General features: G+C 42.0%; 2 protein-coding genes across 5 annotated transcripts in view; both read left to right on the top strand.

Annotated features, from left to right (window-relative positions):
* LOC121577716 (draxin-B) overlaps positions 1-5,662 on the top strand; it is a 36,267-nt gene extending 30,605 nt beyond the window's left edge. For both annotated transcript variants that reach the window (XM_041891533.2, XM_045224033.1), the window contains exons 6-7: positions 3,249-3,338; positions 5,106-5,662. In XM_041891533.2, the coding sequence (XP_041747467.2) occupies positions 3,249-3,338; positions 5,106-5,218 (203 nt within the window). In that variant the 3' untranslated portion in view covers positions 5,219-5,662. The remainder of the gene's footprint in view (positions 1-3,248; positions 3,339-5,105) is intronic.
* Positions 5,663-11,403: 5,741 nt separating this feature from the next.
* On the top strand, positions 11,404-20,142 carry LOC121578555 (angiotensin II receptor-associated protein). 3 transcript variants are annotated; one of them, XM_041892923.1, is made up of 5 exons: positions 11,404-11,552; positions 12,109-12,143; positions 12,546-12,654; positions 12,885-13,095; positions 19,899-20,142. In XM_041892923.1, the coding sequence occupies exons 1-5, from the start codon at positions 11,526-11,528 to the stop codon at positions 19,979-19,981; spliced, it is 465 nt and encodes a 154-aa protein (XP_041748857.1). In that variant the 5' UTR covers positions 11,404-11,525; the 3' UTR covers positions 19,982-20,142. The 3 variants fall into 3 exon arrangements, with proteins under 3 accessions (XP_041748857.1, XP_041748856.1, XP_041748858.1); XM_041892922.1 differs by having other exon boundaries at positions 19,896-20,142; XM_041892924.2 differs by lacking the exon at positions 19,899-20,142 and adding an exon at positions 18,368-19,101.
* The last annotated feature ends 1,568 nt before the right edge of the window (positions 20,143-21,710 follow it).

Below are 21,710 nucleotides of genomic sequence, written 5' to 3'. Positions count from 1 at the left end.
TCTCAGCTTGTTACCTGTATAAAAGACACCCGGGAGCCAGAAATCTTTCTGATTGAGAGGGGGTCAAATACTTATTTCCCTCATTAAAATGCAAATCAATTTATAACATTTTAGACATGCATTTTTCTGGATCTTTTTGTTGTTATTCTGTCTCTCACTGTTCAAATAAACCTACCATTAAAATTATAGACTGATCATGTCTTTGTCAGTGGGCAAACGTACAAAATCAGCAGGGGATCAAATACTTTTTTCCCTCACTGTATGTGACCGACCGGCTTGATTCGGTCTTACGTAGCAAAATTTGAAATTGTGTTTTTTACATTGGATAAAAGTAGAGACTCAGAGCTAGAAAATGGTATATCATACACTACAGTTGAGGAACAATGGGAAAGTAATTCCGCTTTGAAAGTTGATAAACTTGTAACCTCACTTTTGAGAAAGCTTTTTTTTACTAGCTGCATACCAGGACCCAGTTTTGGCACTTTCATTTTTCTCATCCATTTTGACCTCTCTGGCTGATAAACATGCCCCTTTCAAGCAACTCAGAGTCAAAAACCGAACTAATCCATGGTACTCTCCTGTACTCTCAGACCTCCTCTTGGTAAGAAATCAAGCCTGGGCGAAGACAAACTGGCTCGTTAGCTGATTGGCAGCTATTTGGGCAGTTGAGAAATGGGTGCACTGCCTCGGTTAAACAGGTGAAATCAAACTAGTTCCTTAGCGCTGTGGCAGACTCTGTTAGTGATCACTCTAAATTCTGGATAACCGTTAATTCACTGAAGCGGGGTAATTCCTCTACCTCCCTGCCTAAGCAAGTAGTTTTAGCATCATTACTGAAAATGTTAAGATTTGTGATGCTTTTAATCAGCATTTTATCTCAGCTGGTTTCTTACTTGAAAGATTTGGTGGTCAAACTGGTCTTGGCGAGTCAGTTGACTGTTCTTCCCACATACAGCTTTCAGTTGCCTCGATGGAATCAGTCGACTCGGGAAATGGTAGTCCGGGTTTTTCTTTTTGGCAACTCACAGAAACAGAAGTTATTTCTGCGTTATTAGCTATTGACACCAAGATGTCATTAGGGGCTGTCAATTTGGACCCGTCTTTGCAGCACCCCTCATTGCTTGCTCAGTAACACACATTTTTTATTTAACTTTAGTATCAGGAAATATTCCAAAAGTGTGGAAAGCAGCTTTTGTGTTGACACTCCATAAAGGCGGGATAGTAATGATCTTGATAATTATCTACCTATTTCCATGCTCCCTTGTCTTGCGAAAATCCTAGAATAATTTGTCAACAAACAGCTACGTTATTTTCTATCTGTAAATGGTATTCTTAATGTTAATCAATCTGGATTCAGACCTGAACATAGTACAACTATGGCTACCATGCTTGTTGTAAATTATATTGTAAATGCCTTAGATGATAGAAAGAATTGTGCCGCCATGTTTGTAGACTTGTTAAAAGCTTTTGATACTGTAGACCATGTTATTCTGTTGAATAAGCTGTCATCTATAGGGTTGGGTACTTATGCTTGCCGATGGTTTCATAATGACCTCAACGACAGAACTCAGGCCATCAAGGTATATGGGGTCAAATCTGAGTTCATTGAGTTACATAAAGAGGTGCCCCAAGGTTCAAATACTCGGCCCACTACTGTTTGTATGCAAATGATAGTGTTGTATTCCATTGCTCCATCGGTTGGCTAAGCCTTTTCAAATTTGAAATCAGATTTTCTAGCACTGCGGAGATCACTTCTGGATCTAAAGTTAGTGCTAAAAGCAAAACAAAACAAAATGCATGCTTTTTTTCTAGGTCCCATAACCCAGTTTTAAATGAATTTGTAATGACTAGTTTGAACGGTACACAAATTGAGCGAGTTCCTTCCTACAAATATCGTGGTATCTTGCTTCATGATAAACTGTCATTTAAAAAACATGTCACTGAGGGCCTCCCGAGTGGTGCAGCGGTCTAAGTGGCGCAGTGGTCTAAGGCACTGTATCGCAGTCACTACAGACCCGGGTTCGATCCCAGGCTGTGTCACAGCCGGCCGTGACCGGTACACCCATGAGGCGGTGCACAATTGGCCCAGCGTCGTCCAGGTTAGGGGAGGGTTAGGCCGACCGCAATGTCCTTGTCCCATCGCGCTCTAGCTACTCCTTGTGGCGGCCAGGTGCCTGCAAGCTGAATTCGGTTGCCAGCTGGACGGTGTTTCCTCCGACACATTGGTGCGGCTGGCTTCCGGGTTAAGCGAGCAGTGTGTCAAGAAGCAGTGCAGAGCTTGGCAGGGTCGTGTTTCGGATGACGCATGGCTCTCGACCTTCGCCTCTCCCAAGTCCGTAGGGGAGTTGCATCGATGAGACAAGACTGTAACAACTAATTGGATATCACGAAATTGGGGAGAAAAAGGGGTAAAAGTACCCCCCCAAAAAAGAAAAAAACATGTCACTGAGCTGGTGTTGAAGTTCAAGTTACAGAAACAAAGCATGTCTGACTTTTGTTAATAGGAAGGAAATTGTCCAGACCACTATTATGTCTATTTTAGATTATGGGGATATTATCTATATGCATGCAGCAGCATCTACACTTAAACCACTAGATGCTGTTTTCCATTGTGCCCTTAGAAGTCTGTTTTGTATCAAAAAGTAGGTTGGGCCTCTTTGTATGTAAGGAGAGAGCAGCATTCTCTTGTGTTTATTTACAAAGCTCTCATGCAGAAACTTCCTATGTATCTATCATCGTTAATTCAATTTAGATTTACAAATTACCAAACCCGGTCACAGGCTTGGAACAGTGGAGGCCCCTTCGGTCTCCACGGAGTTGGGTAAAGCTGCTTTTAGTTTTTTTTTGTTCACAGATATCTCTGAAATTAGATGTTCTGGTCCCCTATGGTCAGTTCAGATAAATGATCAGAGACCTCTTTGTTGATAAATGTGTCTGTTTTTCTTATTATGTTTTGTAATTTTGTATATTGTATGTTGCATATATGTTTGATGTATTTATGCAGGGCTCATCTGAAAAATATACCCTAGTATATGACTATGGGGCCCTGTAAAAATAAAGGTTTAATAATAAGGAGTGGGGTTCCCCACTATTCACCACGCTTCCTGTCTGTTTTCGACAGAGTTGTGTGATTGAAGCTTCCTGTGACTGCCCCAAAAGGCACCCCATAGTGATATACTTCACTCATATTATCAGAGAACCAGAGTTACGCAAATAACCTTACGTTTCTCCCTCCACCCCACCCATAGGCTCCTGCTGTGACCTGAGACAGCACGAGTGCAAGCCTCACAACCGCGGCCTCAACAACAAGTGCTATGATGACTGCATGTGCGAGGAAGGTGAGTAAGGGACGTAACAGGCCAAGGCCACAGAGCATCAGAAAATGTAAGCGAGAACACAACCAACATTAAGAGACCACTGCAAAAATATAAGTTTCTCTGGTTTGACTATTTATAGGTATGTGTTTGGGTGAAATTAACATTTTTGTTTTATTCTATAAACTACTGATAACATTTCTCCCAAATTCCAAATAAAAATATTGTCATTTAGAGCATTTATTTGCAGAAAATGACAACTGGTCAAAATAACATAAAAAAGCAATGTTGTCAGACCTCGAATAATGCAAAGAAAATAAGTTCATGTTCATTTTTAAACAACACAATATTAATGTTTTAACTAAGGAAGAGTTCAGAAATCAATATTTGGTGGAATAACCCTGATTTTCAATCACGATTTTCAATCACAGCTTTCATGCGTCTTGGCATGCTCTCCCCAGTCTTTCACATTGATGTTGGGTGACTTTATGGCACTCCTGGCGCAAAATTCAAGCAGCTTGGCTTTGTTTGATGGCTTGTGACCATCCATCTTCCTCTTGATCACATTCCAGAAGTTTTCAATGGGGTTCAGGTCTGGAGATTGGGCTGGCCATGACAGGATCTGGTGGTCCTCCATCCACACCTTGATTGACCTGGCTGTGTGGCATGGCGCATTGTCCTGCTGGAAAAACCAATCCTCAGAGTTGGGGAACAATGTCAGAGCAAAAGGAAGCAAGTTTTCTTCCAGGACAACCTTGTACGTGGCTTGATTCATGCGTCCTTCACAAAGACAAATCTGCCCGATTCCAGCATTGCTGAAGCACCCCCAGATCATCACCGATCCTCCACCAAATTTCACAGTGGGTGTGAGACACTGTGGCTTGTAGGCCTCTCCAGGTCTCTGTCTAACCATTAGACAACCAGGTGTTGGGCAAAGCTGAAAATTGGACTCATCAGAGAAGATGACCTTACTCCAGTCCTCTACGGTCCAATCCTTATGGTCTTTTGCAAACCTCAGCCTGGCTCTTCTTTGCTTCTCATTGATGAAGGGCTTTTTTCTAGCTTTGCACGACTTCAGCCCTGCCCCTAGGAGCCTGTTTCGAACTGTCCTCGCCGTGCACTTCACCCCAGCTGCCGTTTGCCATTCTTTTTGTAGGTCACTTGATGTCATCCTACGGTTGTTGAGTGACATTCGAATGAGTTGGCGGTCATCCCGGTCAGTAGAGAGTCGTTTTCGCCCTCTGCCGGTCTGTAGCTTTGTTGTCCCCAATGTCTGCTGCTTGACCTTGTTCTTATGAACCGCCGTCTTTGAAATTTTAAGGATGGAAGCAACCTGACGCTCACTGTATCCCTCTGTCAGTAAAGCCAGAATTGAACCCTTCTTTTCCTCACTCAAAACTTTCCTTTTCAACTCTTTTGGCATGGTCAATAGTTTTTTTATTTTTTATTAATATTACTTTTGAGGTACTATTAGCACTGTTTTTGCCATCCAGCTGGTCCTATTGCAAGAGGATAGTGATGACCACAGCAGTGGTTTTTATACTTTTCCTTGTTAAATAAGATTTGGTTCATGTGATCACCTAATCAGTACCTCATTCAGTAGAATGAGGTGTGCCTGTGTTGGAATTCAACAGACACTGGAATGGAATGGCTGTCATACATGTAGAGATGCTGATTTAAGAAACATTTGCAGTGGTCTCTTAATTTTTTCCAGAGCTTGTAGGGCTCAGTTTCTGATGTCAGTAGCCTGCTTGTCCATCTTCTGACAGCGTTCATATTAATTTGTCTCAGGGTTCCGTTGCTATGCCAAATTCCACCGGAAGCGTCGTGTGACCAGGCGAAGGGGTCGTTGCGTGGTGCCAGAGTCAGCCAACAGTGACCAGGGGGCCTTCATCACAGTGTGAGGGGTCACAGACACACACCAGAAGCCCCCAACACACACCACACACTGAACATGACCACTCTCTCTGACATAACAGACAGACAGTGTCTAGAGATAGTTCATTCAGAATTGTCATACTACTCATCTGGTCTCCCCCACTTCAGTGCCACAGAATCACATACATGTACACATTAGTTCCAAAACAACAACTGTGCAGTGTCTGATTATCTGTGTCCTGAACATATGAATGTGTTTTCTGAGAATGGATAGATTGTCAATTGCTTTTCTACTGATACTGTCACACTACTCTTTAAAGGTGATTAGTATGATAACCAACAATGTTTGTTTGAGTTTCCTTTTCTATGTTTTAATATATGTTTTATTTATACAATACTTAGAACAGAATTCTATGTCTATATTGTGTTTTCTCAACCTCATTTTATGTGATTAAATTCTTGTACATTGATGACCGTTGTTCTGAGTGTTCTTGAGTGTTTTCTTCATCTTATGGACGGATGATTTTTTTAGACATGTCAAATGTCCAGGACCTCATGTTACATCATCCTACAGGGTTTCACATGATACAGAGAGAGCTATGGCCCATAGCAGTCAATGGGAGTTCATGTCCTTCAACCATTTCATGGACAGGCAGGGCAGAGACAGGCTTGGTTAAGATTCTTATCATCATGTTGCCTCTATATGTTCAGTATGCTTAGTCATGGGGCTCAGGGTCTTATGAAACGTTATACTCCATGACACCAGTGAGGATAATTCTTCTCAGTACTCTGTGGAGACGGATGTGATAGTTGGTTCCAAAGAGCCACACGAGCTCTGAGGTTGGGGCTCTATATGCCCCCCGCTCTCAGTGGGATGCTGTGTGTCAAGGCCCAAGGTTCCCTGGAGGAGGACAGATGCGCTCTCTCTCTCTCACGCTCTCTCTCATCCTCTCACTCTCTCTCACCCTCTCTCTCTCAAGACTTGCACTACAGAGTGTAAAGAAAATGAAATCAATGACATCAAGTGTACAGTGCTATGAAAAAGTATTTGCCCCCTTTCTAATTTTCTCTACTTTTGCATATTTGTGATACTGAATGTTATCAGATCTTCAACCAAAACCTAATATTAGATAAAGGGAACATAAGTGAACAAATAACACAACAATTACATATTTATTTCATAAGCAAAGTTATGCAACACCCAATTCCCCTGTGTGAAAAAGTAATTGCCCCCTTACACTCAATAACTGGTTGTGCCACCTTTAGCTGCAATGACTCCAACCAAATGCTTCCTGTAGTTGTTGATCAGTCTCTCACGTCGCTGTGGAGGAATTTTGGCCCACTCTTCCATGCAGAACTGCTTTAACTCAGTGATGTGTGGGTTTTCAAGAATGAACTGCTCGTTTCAAGTCCTGCCACAACATCTCAATTGGGATTAGGTCTGGACTTTGACTAGGCCATTCCAAAACTTCCAATTTGTTGCTTTTTAGCCAATTTCATGTAGACTTGATTGTGTATTTTGGATCATTGTCTTGCTGCATGACCCAGCTGCGCTTCAGCTTCAGCTCACAGACGGATGGTCTGACATTCTCCTGTAGAATTCTCTGATACAGAGCAGAATTCATGGTTCCTTCTATTAAGGCAAGTCGTCCAGGTCCTGAGGCAGCAAAGCATCCCCAAACCATCACACCACCACCACCATGCTTGACCTTTGGTATGATGTTCTTACTGTGGAATGCAGTGTTTGGTTTTCGCCAGGCATTACTGGAACCATGTCGTCCAAAAAGTTATACTTTTGAATCATCTGTCCATAGAACGTTCTTCCAAGAGTCTTGATGATCATCCAGGTGCTTTTTGACAAACTTTAGTCAACTTTTTGGACGAGATGGGTCCCATTATGCCTGGCGAAAACCAAACACTGCATTCCACTGCATTCCACAGTAAGAACATCATACCAAAGGTCAAGCATGGTGGTGGTGGTGTGATGGTTTGGGGATGCTTTGCTGCCTCAGGACCTGGACGACTTGCCTTAATAGAAGGAACCATGAATTCTGCTCTGTATCAGAGAATTCTACAGGAGAATGTCAGACCATCCGTCTGTGAGCTGAAGCTGAAGCGCAGCTGGGTCATGCAGCAAGACAATGATCCAAAACACACAATCAAGTCTACATGAAAATTGCTAAAAAGCAACAAATTGGAAGTTTTGGAATGGCCTAGTCAAAGTCCAGACCTAATCCCAATTGAGATGTTGTGGTAGGACTTGAAACGAGCAGTTCATGCTTGAAAACCCACACGTCACTGAGTTAAAGCAGTTCTGCATGGAAGAGTGGGCCAAAATTCCTCCACAGCGACTTGAGAGACTGATCAACAACTACAGGAAGCATTTGGTTGGAGTCATTGCAGCTAAAGGTGGCACAACCAGTTATTGAGTGTAAGGGGGCAATTACTTTTTCACACAGGGGAATTGGGTGTTGCATAACTTTGTTTATGAAATAAATATGTAATTGTTGTGTTATTTGTTCACTTATGTTCCCTTTATCGAATATTAGGTTTTGGTTGAAGATCTGATAACATTCAGTATCACAAATATGCAAAAGTAGAGAAAATTAGAAAGGGGGCAAATACTTTTTCATAGCACAGTATAATGTGTATTGGTGAGTGAAACATTAGCTCCCACTCCCACCACACAATTGTACCTGTATCAATATCTGATCAGGCAGAGTAACAATCGTTTTTCTTCCCAAACAATCAGCACACTGGGAGCACTCTGATTTACGGCCTTGGAAAAAAAAGGGGTTGTGATGTATTCAATAATAACCTCAGAGAAAGTGCAGTGCTACTGAGTGCACTGCTGGAACTTGGAGAGCAGCCAATCGAATGATAGATCACCCCCAGCCAGATGGTGGCAGGATACATAGGGAACGGTGGCATCACTAATGGACCTGCCTAGACTGTAAAACAGCCTGTAAACAGAAGGAGTGGGGAATTGTTCTTTAACACTTAGTGTATGGGAAGATGCTTCAGAGGAGTGTTGTTGTGTACAGTGGCCTGCGAAAGTATTCACCCCCCTTGGCATTTTTCCTATTTTGTTGCCTTACAACCTGGAATTAAAATGGATTTTGGGGGGGTTTGTATCATTTGATTTACACAACATGCCTACCACTTTGAAGATGCAAAATATTTTATATTGTGAAATAAGACAAAAAATAACAGAACTTGAGCGTGCATAACTATTCACCCCCCCCCCCAAAGTCAATACTTTGTAGAGCCACCTTTTACAGCAATTACAGCTGCAAGTTTCTTGGGGTATGTCTCTATAAGCTTGGCACATCTAGCCACTGGGAGTTTTGCCCATTCTTCAAGGCAAAACTGCTCCAGCTCCTTAAAGTTGGATGGGTTCCGCTGGTGTACAGCAATCTTTAAGTCATACCACAGATTCTCAATTTGATTGAGGTCTGGGCTTTGACTAGGCCATTCCAAGACATTTAAATGTTTCCCCTTAAACCACTCGAGTGTTGCTTTAGCAGTATGCTTAGGGTCATTGTCCTGCTGGAAGGTGAACCTCTGTCCCAGTCTCAAATCTCTGGAAGACTGAAACAGGTTTCCCTCAAAAATATCCCTGTATGTAGCGCCATCCATCATTCCTTCAATTCTGACCAGTTTCCCAGTCCCTGCCGATGAAAAACATCCCCACAGCATGATGCTGCCACCACCATGCTTCACTGTGGGGATGGTGTTCTCGGGGTGATGAGAGGTGTTGGGTTTGCGCCAGACATAGCGTTTTCCTTGATGGCCAAAAAGCTCAATTTTAGTCTCATCTGACCAGATGACCTTCTTCCATATGTTTGGGGAGTCTCCCACCAAATGTGTTTGCTTATTTTCTTCTTTAAGCAATGGCTTTTTTCTGGCCACTCTTCCGTAAAACCCAGCTCTGTGGAGTGTACGGCTTAAAGTGGTCCTATGGACAGATACTCCAATCTCCGCTATGGAGCTGTGCAGCTCCTTCAGGGTTATCTCTGGTCTCTTTGTTGCCTCTCTGATTAATGCCCTCCTTGCCTGGTCCGTGAGTTTTGGTGGGCGGCCCTCTCTTGGCAGGTTTGTTGTGGTGCCATATTCTTTCCATTTTTTAATAATAGATTTAATGGTGCTCCGTGGGATGTTCAAAGTTTAGGATATTTTTTTATAACCCAACCCTGATCTGTACTTCTCCACAACTTTGTCCCTGACCTGTTTGGAGAGCTCCTTGGTCTTCATGGTGCCGCTTGCTTGGTGGTGCCCCTTGCTTAGTGGTGTTGCAGACTCTGGGGCCTTTCATTACAGGTGTATATATACTGAGATCATGTGACAGATCATGTGACACTTAGATTGCACAGAGGTGGACTTTATTTAACTAATTATGTGACTTCTGAAGGTAATTGGTTGCACCAGATCTTATTTAGGGGCTTCATAGCAAAGGGGGTGAATACATATGCACGCACCACTTTTCCGTTATTTACTTTTTAGAATTTTTTGAAACAAGTTATTTTTTTCATTCCACTTCACCAATTTGGACTATTTTGTGTATGTCCATTACATGAAATCCAAATAAAAATCTATTTAAATTACTGGTTGTAATGCAACAAAATAGGAAAAACGCCAAGGGGGATGAATACTTTTGCAAGGCACTGTATGTGCAATCTATCACTCTATTGGGAGGTGACAACCAGAAAGGGTCACTTGTTTTCCAATTCTATTAGATTCTGGTGATTGATTTGGCTCCCAAGTGTAAAACAAATTTACAACACAAATTAAGTAATAGACCACCCTCTCTCTCTCTCCATCCCTCCCTCCGAAGTCCCCTCTAGGATATCCGGCCAATCATAAAAGTGGGGCCTATACATGGCCACATTTGGAAAGGCTTTCATTTCAATCTATGAGATGTGTCTACTAGAATGTACAGTCAATGTATGTTAAAAATCCTGTTTCATTTATAATGCTACCAGTCACAGTCCTAGCTCCCACACTGACTGAGACTTTGATTATAATTGAGTTAATAGTAAAGGAAATTGAGGTTGTCTCTTTTGGCTTCAATAAGAAATGGGGTAAGGATTTTCAGTGGTTGGTGGTGCACCTCAGAAACAGCTATTATTCTACAGAGATTGACCTGTAGAGATACAGTACATAACAGGGTGACTGGTATACAATATACTTTACAGTAAAGTTTCATATCTGCCTCAGAGTTTTTGATTTCACGAGGAACATGACAAACTGTCCATTAAGAAACCATTTAAGGTGAGTTACAGAGAGATGAGATACAAAGCAATTCTCTGAAGCATATGCTGTTCTGAGAGATTCAGTATTTTCTTGACATGGGATTTTGATGTTATTAGATAGATCACCTCAGTCAGTGAGAGAGGTTTCATGTCTGTCTGAGGAGGAAATGTCAAGAGCTGTAATATGATTCTGTCAGCTCATATCTGCAGAGCAGTGGTGTAAAGTACTTAAGTAAAAATACTTCAAAGTACTACTTAAGTCGTTTTTTGGGGTATCTGTACTTTACTCTTCATTTTTTTTGACAACTTGCATTTTTCCTTCACTACATTCCTAAAGAAAATTATGGACTTTTTACTCCATACATTTTCCCTGACACCCAAAAGTACTCGTTACATTTTTAATGCTTAGCAGGACAGGAAAATGGTCCAATTCACGCACTTATTAAGAGAACAAGTGGTCATCCCTACTGCCTCTGATCTGGCGGACTCACTAAACACAAAGGCATAATTTGTGTGCCCCTGTCTATCTGTACATTTTTAAAACAAGAAAATGGTCTGCTTTGCTTAATATAAGGAATTTGAAATGATTTATACTTTTACTTTTGATACTTACGTATATTTTAGATGGAACAGCCATCTATAGACTTATGGGAACACAGGATATTCAACTTGTGATATCTATTGAACACCTCACTCTATTGCGACATCTATGAAAAGTGGCCACTGTAACCAATTCAACCAGAATGCCTATAATACAGTTGGTGTGTTTGGATGTGAACAGTTTTGCCCACATTCCAATAAATACATGGTCTAATATTAATGATAATTGATTTACTGAATGGTGACCAAGACCACCAACGGCAGATGCTCACGTCTTTATTGCAGTATGAAATAATAACATGGAGAGGGGAGATGGACGCAAAGGGTCACGTGAAGGGAGTCAGGGTGTTGTCACATGGGTTGTGTTTCCTGCCGGGTTAGGAGTGGTTGAGAAGTTTTAGTCAGAGAGAAGTTGAACAGTTATTTATGAAGTCCTCAAAAAACGAAGGGTGCCAAACTACATCTGCATTGGCCTGAAAATATGGAAATTCCTGCCATAAGCATCAAGGTAAAGTCGGTTGTTTACATATTTACAATGATCACTGTATTTACACTGCAATTAAAACACTTCGACAGTAGTTACATTTGTATCTTTCTTTTATCATCTTGTCACGTCCGCAATGTGACAGTTAAAGGAGCATGAGCGCTCCGTTATTGTAGATAACAAAATAGGAACAAGTGTAACAATCTTCTCCCTTGTATAATGCGTGACATTTTATTCCTCTTATGTTACAATTATCCTTATTTATTTTTACTCTACATCGTTGGGAAGGGCTGGTAAGCAAGCATTTCACGGTAAAGTCTACACCCGTTGTATTCGGCCCATGTGAAAAATAAAATGTAATTTGATTTGGATTTGAAATGACTCGGGGGCTTATGACGAGATGTTGAGTCCCTGGTTAAACGTTTCCAATCAATTACAATTATTTATTTATTGTGAATCACTGATCGTTTAATGAAATGTCAGGCATCAATTAAAGTGGAGTTGACGGCAGGCAGGTTCCCTTTCACGGGGAATAAAACATTTTGTAATATGTTTTGACATATTTTTTTTGTCCCCACAGGCCATAGTACTAGTGCACTGGCTACTGACCGTCTGGTAAGTGGATGGGTTGGCTCCTCTCAAGGATTTTAAAACGTTTTTATATACCTGTTGAATTTCTCTTGTTGCCCTCTCCAACTGAGGAAAGTGGTCTACTCTGCATGCTTCACCTGTGATGTGTTTTCTCTATGGGTGGCTGCATAAACATAATGCCCTGCATGAAGACTTCATATAGTTCCAGTCAGTCACACAAGAGGCTGTCTTTAATCGCAGGCCTACATTGTATGGACCATTTCTCACCTACCTGCTTTGCCTCCAGAGTTTGTCAATTAAAATTGTCCATCTGGATAATTATATTTAGGCCTACTCTTTTAGAGACGCTAGTATATACTGAAAACATTTGGAAGCATATGCAAGTGTCAGTTGTTATTTCTGACTGCGTGTTTGTGTGATTCCTAGGGGCTGCATGGCCTGGCTGCCGTCCTCCTATGCCTGGGGTAACTTCAGTGTCCTGGCTGTGGGCGTGTGGGCCATCGCTCAGAGGGACTCCATTGATGCTGTACTTATGGTGAATCACAGCCTCATACTCCTGTACTATCTGAGACAGCAGCCAACAGTAGAATCATTCTATCCATTCTATTTCCATGGGCCCTGGCCAGAGGAGGCTTGTGTGTTAGTTTTGAAGTATATCAACTCCTTGGTGTTGCTGTTCCAGACATGCTATCAATAAGAATCATCCTACCTCATCGGGCTCTAATACATATTCGTCTTGTATCTCCGTCTGCGTTTCTCTTCCAGTTTCTGATTGGGATTGCAGTGACGATACTGACAGACATTATCCATTTTGGGATCTACTACCCGCTCATTGACGGTCTATCTGAGAGGAACCGGGACACATTCCGCTTCAGTGCGGGCATGGCCATCCTGGGCCTGCTACTCAAACCTGTCTCCTGCTTCTTCATCTACCAAATGTACAGAGAGCGCGGAGGAGATTACAACGTCAACTTTGGTGAGTATGACTAGGTGTGAGTAGAGGCAGCAAGTGTTAACCATTAGTTTACAGTAAAGCTAGTTACTGTAGCTTCAAGTGTTAAAAATAAGGTTTTGGGGTTTGTACATCTAGTCTCACACAAAGGATTAACCCTGAACTGGTCTGGACAAAATCAGAAGCAGGGTGTGATGCATGTGCCTCAGTCAAATACCATCCTAGTGCCAAGGAGTTGTAGAGAGGAAATAACATTTTCCAGGCTGCGCTCTTGCCTGGGCTGTTTCATGATGTTGGCCATGAGAGAATTGTAGAGCACATGCAGATCAAACCAGAGTCAAGCTAATTGAGTTACAAAGACGGTCACAAGACAAATGCACCGGATACACCCACTAACTAGTGGACCAGTTAGAGAAGAGCTATGCCTTTGTAGCCAGGTTACATTATATAATCGATTAGCAAAATAATCCGATCTCAATTCAAACAAATACAGTATAAAAGAAAGGACAATTAGACAGTAGAATCTATAATGGCAGTGGCAGAAATCAACCAGCTCCCTTCTCAACTCCATTCTGTTGGTCTGAGTCACACTGAGATGTTAGCACAACACAAGTCTTGGGTGTTTTTGTAGACGGTTCTCACTCCTCACTGGAACAGGAATGGTATGTTAAGTTGTCCCGTAAACCAGTAAGACACACCTGAAAGCCATTCATATATGAACAGTAATAATTGATATGTTGACTCTGTTTGTTTTAAATGCTCTCTGATTGCTTGACATTGGGAAGTCTCTGGGATCAAGGTGGCCTCCTGCTGTGCTACACACCAAAGCAATAAGGTGTGTGTCGATTTAAAACCATTTAACGCTGATACGAATAAGTATAGTACATCAGTGGAGGCTCCTCAGAGGGGAAGGGGAGGACCATCCTCAGTGAATTTCCGAAAAATAATTAAACATTTAAAAAGTCATCATTTTAGATAAAACTATACTAAATATATTCAAATGTCACCAAATAATGGATTAAAATACACTGTTTTGGAATGAAGGTCTACAGTAACCTCAACAGCACTCTCTGGGGTAACACCATGGTGTAGCCAGAGGACAACTAGTTTCCGTCCTCCTCTGGGTACATTGACATCAATACAAACCCTAGGAGGCTCATGGTTCTCACCCCCTTCCATAGACTTACACAGTAATTATGACGACTTCCGGAGGACGTCCTCCAACCAATCAGAGCTCTTGGAGCATGAACTGACGTTGTCCACCATATCAAAGGATCAGAGAATTAATCTAGTACTGAAAGCATAAGATACAGCTAGCTAGAACTGCAGTGCATAACATGTGGTGAGTAGTTGACTCAGAGAGAGAAATACAATAGTTGAACAGTTTTAAACAAATTCAAAAAAAATTAATGAAGGAGAAGCAAGAGAGAAGGAGAGCTAGCTATATATTTTTTTTTTCACTTACTTAGCTAGTGAATGCAGCTAGCTAGTTTAGCCTACTCAAACCCGGTTCAAACAGAGAGGGATGCTATGTTAGCTATTTGGCTAAGGCTATCCAACACTGGAACTCTTTCAGGTCAAGGTAAGCTTTTGGTTTTATTAATTTATTGCAACAGGGGCCCACCTGTGTAACTGATGAACTGCTTGCTGTACACTGTACTGCATGATTGTATTGGGATTACAAATGCGTTAGTTCTAGTAGCTACACTACATGACCAAAAGTATGTGGACACCTGCTTGTCAAACATCTCATTCCAAAATCATGGGCATTAATATGGAGTTGGTCCCCCCATTTGCTGCTATAACAGCCTCCACTCTTCTGGGAAGGCTTTCCACTAGATGTTGGAACATTGCTGCGGGGACTTGCTTCTATTCAGTCACAAGAGCATTAGTGAGGTCGGCACTGATGTTGGGCAATTAGGCCTTGCTCACAGTCGGCATTCCAATTCATCCCAAAGGTGTTCGATGGGGTTGAGGTCAGGGCTCTGTGCAGGCCAGTGAAGTTCTTCCACACCAATCTCGACAAACCATTTCTGTATGGACCTCGCTTTGTGCACAGGGGCATTGTCATGCTGAAACAGGAATGGGCCTTCCCCAAACTGTTGCCACAAAGATGGAAGCACAGAATTGTCTAGAATGTCATTGTATGCTGTAGCGTTAAGATTTCCCTTCACTGGAACTAAGGGTCCTAGCCCGAACCATGAAAAACAGCCCCAGACCATTATTCCTCCTCCACCAAACTTTACAGTTGGCACTATGCATTCGGGCAGGTAGCATTATGATGTGGAAAATAATCACCATACTTTATTAAAAATCAAAGTTCTTCCAGAGTTTTTGTAGAATCAAGATTTGACTTTATTTACAATTCAAACAAAGCCGTGCTGGTCTGCAGAGTAGCCCCCCTCTCTCTCTCTGCTCCCCATCTATATAGTCCCATTCTCATCCCTTCTAGCTCAAAACCCTTCCCTCTTCAGTTTCCCGCGCTCGATCGCTCCGCCCACTTCCTTTGTCTATGATGGCGGCTAAATTCAACTTGTATTCAGTTCAGAATCAATAGTAATACAATCAATCAATCCCTTATCTTGCAAAAACACTCATATTTAGTTTAAACTCTGTTCAACCCCAGCTCTCCCGAGCTTGACCTGAAGATTGATTGTTGGACATGACAGGTTCACTGAGGAGAGATGCATTAGGCAACAGTCTGGTTTCAGTCTCTGTTAAGGTAGGACAGCCATGGATTTAAGTAAGAGCGAGCAATTCGACCCTAGGTTAGATTCCCACTTCACCCACACACACACACAGTGAAATGACCCAATTACAGTGGGGAGAACAAGTCTTTGATACACTGCCGATTTTGCAGGTTTTCCTACTTACAAAGCATGTAGAGGTCTGTAATTTTTATCATAGGTACACTTCAACTGTGAGAGATGGAATCTAAAACAAAAATCCAGAAAATCACATTGTATGATTTTTAAGTAATTATTTTGCATTTCATTGCATGATATAAGAGATCATACGTTTCCTGTAGGTCTTGACCAGGTTTGCACACACTGCAGCAGGGATTTTGGCCCACTCCTCCATACAGACCTTCTCCAGATCCTTCAGGTTTCGGGACTGTCGCTGGGCAATACGGACTTTCAGCTCCCTCCAAAGATTTTCTATTGGGTTCAGGTCTGGAGATTGGCTAGGCCACTCCAGGACCTTGAGATGCTTCTTACGGAGCCACTCCTTAGTTCCCTGGCTGTGTGTTTCGGGTCGTTGTCATGCTGGAAGACCCAGCCACGACCCATCTTCAATGCTCTTACTGAGGGAAGGAGGTTGTTGGCGAAGATCTCGCGATACATGGCCCCATCCATCCTCCCCTCAATATGGTGCAGTCGTCCTGTCCCCTTTGCAGAAAAGCATCCCCAAAGAATGATGTTTCCACCTCCATGCTTCACGGTTGGGATGGTGTTCTTGGGGTTGTACTCATCCTTCTTCCTCCTCCAAACACGGCGAGTGGAGTTTAGACCAAAAAGCTCTATTTTTGTCTCATCAGACCACATGACCTTCTCCCATTCTTCCTCTGGATCATCCAGATGGTCATTGACAAACTTCAGACGGGCCTGGACATGCGCTGGCTTGAGCAGGGGGACCTTGCGTGCGCTGCAGGATTTTAATCCATGACGGCGTAGTGTGTTACTAATGGTTTTCTTTGAGACTGTGGTCCCAGCTCTCTTCAGGTCATTGACCAGGTCCTGCCGTGTAGTTCTGGGCTGATCCCTCACCTTCCTCATGATCATTGATGCCCCACGAGGTGAGATCTTGCATGGAGCCCCAGACCGAGGGTGATTGACCGTCATCTTGAACTTCTTCCATTTTCTAATAATTGCGCCAACAGTTGTTGCCTTCTCACCAAGCTGCTTGCCTATTGTCCTGTAGCCCATCCCAGCCTTGTGCAGGTCTACAATTTTATCCCTGATGTCCTTACACAGCTCTCTGGTCTTGGCCATTGTGGAGAGGTTGGAGTCTGTTTGATTGAGTGTGTGGACAGGTGTCTTTTATACAGGTAACGAGTTCAAACAGGTGCAGTTAATACAGGTAATGAGTGGAGAACAGGAGGGCTTCTTAAAGAAAAACTAACAGGTCTGTGAGAGCCGGAATTCTTACTGGTTGGTAGGTGATCAAATACTTATGTCATGAAATAAAATGCAAATTAATTACTTAAAAATCATACAATGTGATTTTCTGGATTTTTTTATAAATGACAGACCTCTACATGCTTTGTAAGTAGGAAAACCTGCAAAATCGGCAGTGTATCAAATACTTGTTCTCCCCACTGTAGGTATACATGTAGCTTTTTCCTGCTTCTTAATTTACTGGAACTGTCATATGTATTAACTGCGTTTGTCATAAATTCTACTGTTTGTGCATCTTTGCCTGACATGGGGAGGTGAGAGGCATAATTTGGACTTACACATGAGTAAGTTGCTCCAGTATCTATCATCATTGGTGTGCCTCTATTATTCACCTGAACCTTTAGCATAGGTTCTTCATCAGCCTGCATAGTTACTGCCACTAGCTGACCCTCCCCTTTAGGATTCCCTGGGCATCCCTAGTATCCATTATTTGGTCCTCCCCACGTGTTCACTAGGCTCTGTGGAGCCTGTGTCTGAGACTGCTGCCATTCAGCTAAGCTGGGCCCATTTCCTTGCCAATTACCCTGTTGTGGTTGCCTAGGCCACTGCGGCTTGGTGGGACAATTCCTTCTTGTATGTCCTGATTGATTGCACCTCCAGCAGACACCTGGTCTTCTTGGTCCACCATTCTGGTGTCTGTTGCTGTGGTCGGTACCATTGATTCCTTGGTCTGTTTCCATTTCCTCTGTTTATATACTTTGATTTGTTTTAACACTTTTTTTGTTTGTTTACTACATGATTCCATATGTTATTTCATAGTTGTGTGTCTTCACTATTATTCAACAATGTAAAAAATAGTAAAAATAAAGAAAGATCCTTGAATTAGTAGATCCAGAGTAAGTAAACCTTTTAAGGGAATTATTCCACTTTCATCAAGAATATTAAGTCTGCATGAAACCCTATTGATTTTGTCAGTTTTCATCATCCAATCCCAAACATCTCACTGTCACCATTTCCTTTTCACTTATTTCACTGCTTGTGATTGAGTGTTGTCAGTAGCTTTATGTCTGTGAGTGGAAACTCTCCTCTGTCTTGTCTGTTTGGTGTGTTATGTTCTGACCCTATTTGTATTTTGTCTCCATCTGTCTCCCCTCTGCTGCTGGCCTCTGACCCCTCAGACTTCGAGACCTCAGTGGACAGTCGCTGCACCACGGATAGTGCTGACAGTGCTTTTATTGGCTGCCGCTACTGATCCCCATCCTCTTCTTTTTCATCATTCCTTTCCTTCCATCATCCTCTCCTCCATCCTCTCCTCCCCTCACACAGAAAGTAAAGGAAACCGCTGGGCTGAAGAACTACAGGCCTACCTCACTTTTTGTTCTGTTTTCTGACTGTCCACTCTTTTACCTCTGGCCACATGACTGCAAAATCTATAGTTCAGTGTTCTGTACTCATGTCTTCCCATTCATACTCCTCTGCCAATCACATACTATCTACATGTCCCTCCTTCCTATCTAAATACTGAAACTGTCATCACTGCCCCCTACACTCCATGAAAATGATCTTTACATATTCTTGCTTGATGTTTGTGCTTTTATGTGTGTTTTTGTGTTTGTAAGACAAAATAGCTAAGAATAAGGTTGAACAATTTAGGTCATAAACAGATGGTTGGAGATTTTAACACAACTTTGAGTACTTAAAGGGATACTTCAGGATTTTGGCAAGTTATACTTCCCCAGAGTCAGATGAACTAGTGGATACTATTTTTATGTCTGTGTCCAGATTGAAGAATGTTAGAGGTAGTTTTGTGAGCCAATGCTGACTAGCGTTAGCGCAATGACTGGGAGTCTATGGGTATCTACTAGCATGCTAATTAATTTATGCTGAACATTTTTGAAGTTGTATTTTTAATAAATTATATTTAAGTGAAAATGCTAAATTTTGTTTTGCCTGTTTTTGTTATCTGATTTTCACATCCATATTGTGAAAGCCAAGGTTGGCTCTTATAAGATAGAATTGATTGTTTACATTGCAGCTCTGATCATGTGATCAAGGTTCTAGGCAGCCATTGGTATTCTGTCTGGGGAACTGTTCAGTATGCACTAGTGGAATTCTGCACCCTGTCTTAGTAGGTTTATCCCCACATATTGACTTTTTAAAAGTGTGTTTTAAATCATGTTTGTAATGTTTGTAGTGGCTCATATATACAGGGTTTTCAGTTTAAACAATTCCTGAGCAGTCTGACTTTGAAAACATTCAGTCCTTTATCTCCTAGGTGGTGTTCTATTCCAATCTTTTTCTTCTCTATTCTTTGACTGTGGCTCCTCTGAACACAGACACAATTGTGTGTGAGTCCTTCAGATTGGTCTCATTCAAATGTAATTTGCAATTTTCTGAAGGAACATTTAACCTCCTCAAAATGAAGTTGATGTTCCGTTTTTGTTTTTTGTTAAATCTGTAATAGAACATTTGACCGTTATTTGAGGCTCAAAGAGTACATTCAATCAAGCATTATTTGATTTACCATATTCAGAAATGTGTCCTACTGGATGATCAATATGTAGCCAGAAGGTGAGAAGCCTTGAGTTCAAATTATCAACATATTTAAGAGTGATATGAATGTCAGTGAAGTGAAACAGGTTTTTTGGGTATAATGTACTGTACCAGCTACTTTATTTTCAAGACCTTTGTCTTATCTCTACACAGCAGGCGTCCCCAGTGTAACACAAAACAGAGATGCGTACCAGTCCATTGACCAGCAGGACCAGACCACCAGCTCAGCCAACCCCTAAAAGCCTGAAGCAGCAAACTCCTGAGAGACAGCACAGCACAGCACAGCACTCACTTTATTCTCTTGGAAATGCATGGTTTCATGAAGGAATCCATCACATCCATAATGTTTTTGGTAAATGATGTGTTTTTTCAAAGCCAATTCAGTCTTCTTTTCATATGGGTATCTGTCCTTTGTCTGTTATTCTGTGCTTCATTCAATTCCTTACCAATAATGTCCTGATCTAAATACTCACTGTCATGGTAAAATAATAGGACATGTATGCTTGATGCTCTGGGTAATGTCACACACTGGCATATGGAGATAACTCCTGAGTGGCGCAGTGGTCTAAGGCACTGCATCGCAGTGCTAACTGTGCCACTAGAGATCCTGGTTCGAATCCAGGCTCTGTCGCGACCGGGAGACTCATGGGCGGCGCACAATTGGCCCAGCGTCGTCCAGGGTAGGGGAGGGAATGGCCGGCAGGGATGTAGTTCAGTTGATAGAGCATGGCATTTGCAATGCCAGGGTTGTGGGTTTGATTCCCACGGGGGGCCAGTATAAAAAAATATGTATTCACTAACTGTAAGTCGCTCTGGATAAGAGCGTCTGCTAAATGACTAAAATGTAAATGTAAACTTGAATGATAGACCCCAGTCACTGCCCAACAGTAAAATGAGAGCTGTGATTAAGTTTCAGATTTTATGGTACAAAGCACTAACCATGTTTCCATCCACAGTTTTTATGCGAGGAAAGTCCTACCTTATAAAAAATAATAATAATCATGACAGCTGTGATGGAAACAAAGTTGTACTGAAATGCCAGCAGATAATTTGCTTGTTCGACACTAGCTAGGTTTCCTGCCAATTGGCGACGGATTTTCTTGCGACTATTCCAAAATCTGCATAAAGAATATCTGCAAATTTTTCCACCAGTGGTGTGTCCAACAAATGGATTTGTTGAGAATAAAAATCAGTGAGTGATGACGTAGTGCACACAAAATGTACCGAATAAAAATCTAAAGTTGTATCTTTCCATCGCATTTTCAACTCACAAAAACGGTTGCGTTAAATTGCAAATGTGCCTACTCTGGTTTTGGCACACATGCTCTAGCCCAGTGGTTCCCAACCTTTTTCGGTTACTGTACCATCAACTGAATTTTGCTCTGCCCGGATTACCCATGAAGTACCCCCTCCTGTGCATTTTTCCAGTAAGCATATGGTGTCATGAGTCTTCTCAAGTACCCCTGGTTGGGAACCACTGCTCTAGCCAACAGATACAGTGCGGATAGGCTACTCTACATTATGAGATTATTAAGAGCGAAACATTTTTGGGGTCAAACGGCAGTCAGGCATCGATCATCATGTCCCCAGAATAAGACCCTCAATATTGATTGGAAAGGAGCATCAAGATCACCGTGCACTTTCACCACCCTGTGAAGTTCATCATACGTTTTTTATTCTGTAGCCTAATAAACTGCAAGTCACCAGAATAAGAACCTGGAGCTCATTAACGGGCACTAAAATGGCCCCGTGAAGTTCATAATTTATTTCATCTGTAGCCTAATAAACTGCATAGTTTCCAGAGTCGTAGCGGGAGGACCACACACCAAATAATCACGTGACTCCAAGCTTACTTCTATATGATGGTTATTATATCAATATTTGTGCATTAAGACATTTCCATAACCATTTCTCGCATAATTCATTTTACCGACACAAAAAGATCTCACCATGTAGAACGAACAAATG

This window comes from Coregonus clupeaformis, chromosome 12 (assembly GCF_020615455.1).
Source record: "Coregonus clupeaformis isolate EN_2021a chromosome 12, ASM2061545v1, whole genome shotgun sequence".
Taxonomy (NCBI): domain Eukaryota; kingdom Metazoa; phylum Chordata; class Actinopteri; order Salmoniformes; family Salmonidae; genus Coregonus; species Coregonus clupeaformis.
This window is presented reverse-complemented; position numbering and strand designations above follow the sequence as displayed.

Coding starts and splice junctions, on each gene's coding strand:
- LOC121578555 (XM_041892922.1), top strand. CDS start 11,526: ATGGAAATTCCTGCCATAAGCATCAAG. Junction 11,553..12,108: donor TTCCTGCCATAAGCATCAAG/GTAAAGTCGGTT, acceptor TTGTCCCCACAG/GCCATAGTACTAGTGCACTG. Junction 12,144..12,545: donor CACTGGCTACTGACCGTCTG/GTAAGTGGATGG, acceptor TGTGATTCCTAG/GGGCTGCATGGCCTGGCTGC.